This window comes from Myotis brandtii, unplaced genomic scaffold, assembly GCF_000412655.1.
Source record: "Myotis brandtii unplaced genomic scaffold, ASM41265v1 scaffold57, whole genome shotgun sequence".
Lineage (NCBI taxonomy): Eukaryota > Metazoa > Chordata > Mammalia > Chiroptera > Vespertilionidae > Myotis > Myotis brandtii.
Window position 1 is genome coordinate 1,651,472 of NW_005370133.1, and position 4,327 is coordinate 1,655,798.

The following is a 4,327-nucleotide window of genomic DNA, read 5'->3' on the forward strand; positions in this document are numbered from 1 at the left end:
GCTAGCCAGTGCCCTCAATTTGTATAAGCCCAGAGAGGGACCCTTTCTTTAATGCAAGGACCTGGACTAGAAACCCAGTCTTCTAATTTCTGGAGGAATACATTTCCTCCATTCAGCGTTTAATACTCTGTGCCAGGCACTAAGTAAGACCTGACTTTATCTGTGTGTTAGGCACTGCACTGTGAAGAAGAGCTACATAGTTCCTTTCTTTGGGGAGCTTAAAGGATATAATTTATAGGGCTAATAAGAACAAAAGCACCTTGCAAGAAAAAAAATGTGTGTGTGAGGACACCAGAGGAGCAAATAGGTAAATATGAGAGCCATTCCTTAAATATGTCACTGGTATGGCTTACAAAGCACATTTCCCATTTTATTTCTCTAAATTTGTTACCCCTCTTGACCTCATAGCAACTATGTAAGGTAGGATAAATTCTTAAAAGAATATTGTTAGGTCACAATGTATCCACAAAGTGCATGCTAATTTGCTCTTTAATTTACTATTAGAGTGCCCTTTTTTCATATCTGGATATTATGTAACTTTATTTTTACCAATTTCATGTTTATTTTAATTTCTCTAATTCCTGATGTTGAGCATCATTTTACGTGCTTACTAGCTAGCCATCTGTAGTTTGGTGGGTTGGTTGCCTGATGATTTAAGCATTTCTAAGGCTTTTGATGAGCACAATTATATATATTTTAAAAATATGTATATTTTTTAAAAACAGTTGCTTTGATTATATTTATCCAAGATTGTACAAGAGTGTCTTTGTCTCTACACATGAAATTTTGAAAATATGCTGATTTTAAACCATGTTATTTCTTTTAAATGATGTTTCATCAGGCAATTTTCGTTCTGCTCTCAATGATGTGACGGCTGCCAGAAAACTAAAACCCTGCCACCTCAAAGCAATAGTAAGAGGTAAGTCTTGTAGAACTAAGTATGATAGTAATTAAGGAAAAGTTAGCACTATGGAACCAAAAGTTGAGACATCTTAAGGTTTGATAATAAGGTGCTAAGATACTAATGAAATCACCTTATTTTTGCAATCTTGATGTTAATTAAGTTCCTAGTCCTTATCAATAGCAACATGCCATCTTTAAAAGAATTCTCCGGAAAATAATCCAGCCCTTTGTGTTTTAAGAATTTGTAGAGAAATTGAAATTCCTCATTCCTCATTTCATATTAATAAAGAATAAAATTAATTAAAATAAAGCAATTCCAAAAGCCACATTCTAATTTTTTTCCAAATTAGTTGATTGAACAGTGAAATCTTCAAATGTCATGTCAGTGTTAATTAAAAGATAACTCTGAGGCTGAGATGTTCCTGATTATTCTTTTTCTTGTAGTCTAACCTTTCTATGTAATAATAGTGCTTTTATTACTTTTTATACTTAACCTTTTTTTTTTTTAAAGAAGCTCAAAGGTGCTTTGCAAACTTTACTAGTAATTTCCTCAAATGTTAATTTTCCGTGTATCCTCATGGACCAGCTTAAAATTCTTTATCAAAGTTATGCTTCTTCAGATCTTTATGATTGGGGGTGTTTCTCATAGGGAAAGAAGGTACTGAGCAAAGATTGGCAAGTAAGTTGAATGGAGTCCTGTGCAATTGTCCTCGTGTTGGAAGTCTGTAATCCTCGAATTGTCAGTTTTACCTTACCATGTGGCCTTGGCAAGACACCCATTCTGAGTATCAGTTTGTTTATCTTTGGAAGATGGAGTTGGATTCTGCTGACATTTCAGCATTTATTGTTCTCATATTTAGATATTCTGTGGAAAGCCTAAATGGCTGACAGGAAAAGACTGAGCATGATTAAAGGAGAAGCAGCTTGAACTGGTAGCCATCAAGAACAGTTTTAGGAGAGACCTAATGTCTTTGGTCTTGCCACTGCTTTAATGGCTGAGGCAGATTCTGCTTTGTGACGCCATTTAGAAAAATGACCTGAGCTGGACTTCATTCTTCTCATGTGCAGATGAGGAACCAGAAGCTCAGAGGTGCTCAGTCCTTTGTCTAATGCAGCGCTTCTCAACCTGTGGGTCGCGACCCCTTTGGCATTCGAACGACCCTTTCACAGGAGTCGCCTAAGACCATCCTGCATAGCGCGGCGGGGCAGTGCGGACACCGAGCGCCCAGGGCGTGCCGGTCACTGCCGCTCTGGTCAGGACGTGGTGACTGCAGAGTCTTCTGAGATCAGGATTCTGCACGCGTTTTACAGGTGGAAGCCGAGGCCGGGTGGGTAGCCATATCGCCAGTCGGGATGCTTTGCAAAGCATGATAAGAAAGGAAGCTTGGATGTAGAGACGTGGAGTTGGATCTGCTCAGTGGCAAATCCCGTTTGTATAGTTCATGCTTCTCTTAACAATCTCCAGGAATTTGAGAAGATCCCCCTGTTTATGAAGAAAACGCCGTCAGAAATTGATCCCAAGGAGAACCCGGACCTGGCTTGCCTCCAGTCAATTATTTTTGATGACGAGCGACCTCCAGAAGGTATCTTCCATGACTCTAACGTTTGTCTTGTGTCTCCGTAGAACTGAGGTCAAGGGTGAGTCGTTCTGATTTATAACAAGTAGTGGTTAGTCGGAGACAACTTGTCACTGTTTATGCCACACAGTTTTTTGGATACCTACTAAGTGCTTGGCATTAGGGATACAGGGATGAAGAAGACAGCCCTCTAAGGCCGTGAGCCAGTGGGTAGCCAGATTGTCCTAAAGAATCAGGACAAAACCTGTGTGTAAGTGCTGCTGGAACACCGAGGGCAGAGAGGTAGGTGTGGGCTCACAACGGACCAGAAACTGGAACTGAGTCTTAACAATTGTGTAGGCTCTTACTAGGGTGAGGAGGGAATTTGTATTCTAGGGAGTAAAAGAACAGAAAGCAAAATGGGGGGAAGTATAATTCCCCCCTCCCCATTTCTTCAGTAACTAAAGAGAAAGTTCTTTAGGAGCTCGGGTAAGCACGCCTTTTTCTTGTATGCTTCTTTGTTGGTAAGCACTTAATAATCTCCCTTGTAAAATATTTGGAATTGATTGTAGCAGTACGTACAAATGACTATTCTTCCATGTTAATACCCAGTTTTATAGGATTAATTTTTGAGTTTTCTTTCCCTTTTAGTTTCTTCTGTTTGGTTTATTACATGTCATTGTTGCATGATTTAGAATATTTTTATCTTGAGCCTTTAAAAAAATAAGGTATTTTGATTATTTTTTGTTTTCTTTGCAGAACAGGCCAAGACCTATAAAGATGAGGGCAATGAATACTTTAAAGAAAAAGACTATGAAAAAGCTGTGATTTCGTATACTGAAGGCTTAAAGAAAAAATGTGCAGACCCTGATTTGAATGCTGTTCTTTATACCAACCGGGCAGCAGCACAGTACTATCTGGGTAATTCATTCCATTGTTGCGTGCTTTCAGAAGAGTTAACTTATGATAAAGGTATTATGACGGCTCGTGGAGTTTGAGAGTGTCAGGAAAAAGAGCTACTTATCCCAGACACCTAGGGTTGTTTACTCTAATGTAGCGGTCACCAGCCTTTCGGACCTCGCGGGCCACCAGTGGTCCGCGGACCACGGGTTGGCGACAGCTGCAATGGACTCTGATCTTCCAGGTAGACTTGGTGAAAAGAGAAACCAGATAGAATGCATACTTTTTGCTATCTGAACCAAATGAGTGGCATCAAATACCTTAATATATGAGTTGATATGATCTGGGATTTTTTTTAGCACACATGCTTCTATTCCCTCAAAAAATGTCTCCTCCTCCTCCTTCCCCCCACCCTGGCCTTCCCAAGGATTCTAAAAGGATTGAGATCTTTGTATAAAACTATATTATCTAAAGGAGAATTTCTCAAAGAGCATTCTATGGGACTCTTGAAAAAAAAATTCTTTGGACAAGTAAGTTTGGAAAGTGCTGCTTTTCTGTGGGGGATTTGCAGTGTACATGAGTATGTTAAGGACTCTGAGGCAACTTAGAGCAAAGAACTTTACCTGATGATTCTCAAGTTTTGTAAGCCCCTTCTTCAAGTAACACTTATTAATATGCAGTAGTGTTCTGCAGATGTGACTTTGGGAAATACTGATTATTTGCTAGTGGCTGCTAGTCTTGGTCATTTTTTTTTTAAAATAAATTTTATTGATTTTTTACAGAGAGGAAGGGAGAGAGATAGAGAGTTAGAAACATCGATGAGAGAAAGACATCGATCAGCTGCCTCCTGCACATCTCCTACTGGGGATGTGCCCGCAACCCAGGTACATGCCCTTGACCGGAATCGAACCTGGGACCTTTCAGTCCGCAGGCCGACGCTCTATCCACTGAGCCAAACCGGTTTCGGC

The 4,327-nt window shown here is 39.8% G+C and overlaps 1 protein-coding gene across 1 annotated transcript in view; it reads left to right on the forward strand.

Annotated features, from left to right (window-relative positions):
• Window positions 1–4,327, forward strand: part of TTC4 (tetratricopeptide repeat domain 4) — a gene marked incomplete at its 5' end in the record, with an annotated part of 21,759 nt that overhangs the window by 2,401 nt on the left and 15,031 nt on the right. The window contains one exon of the mRNA XM_014549752.1: window positions 842–919. Coding sequence (XP_014405238.1) covers window positions 842–919 — 78 coding nt within the window. The remainder of the gene's footprint in view (window positions 1–841; window positions 920–4,327) is intronic.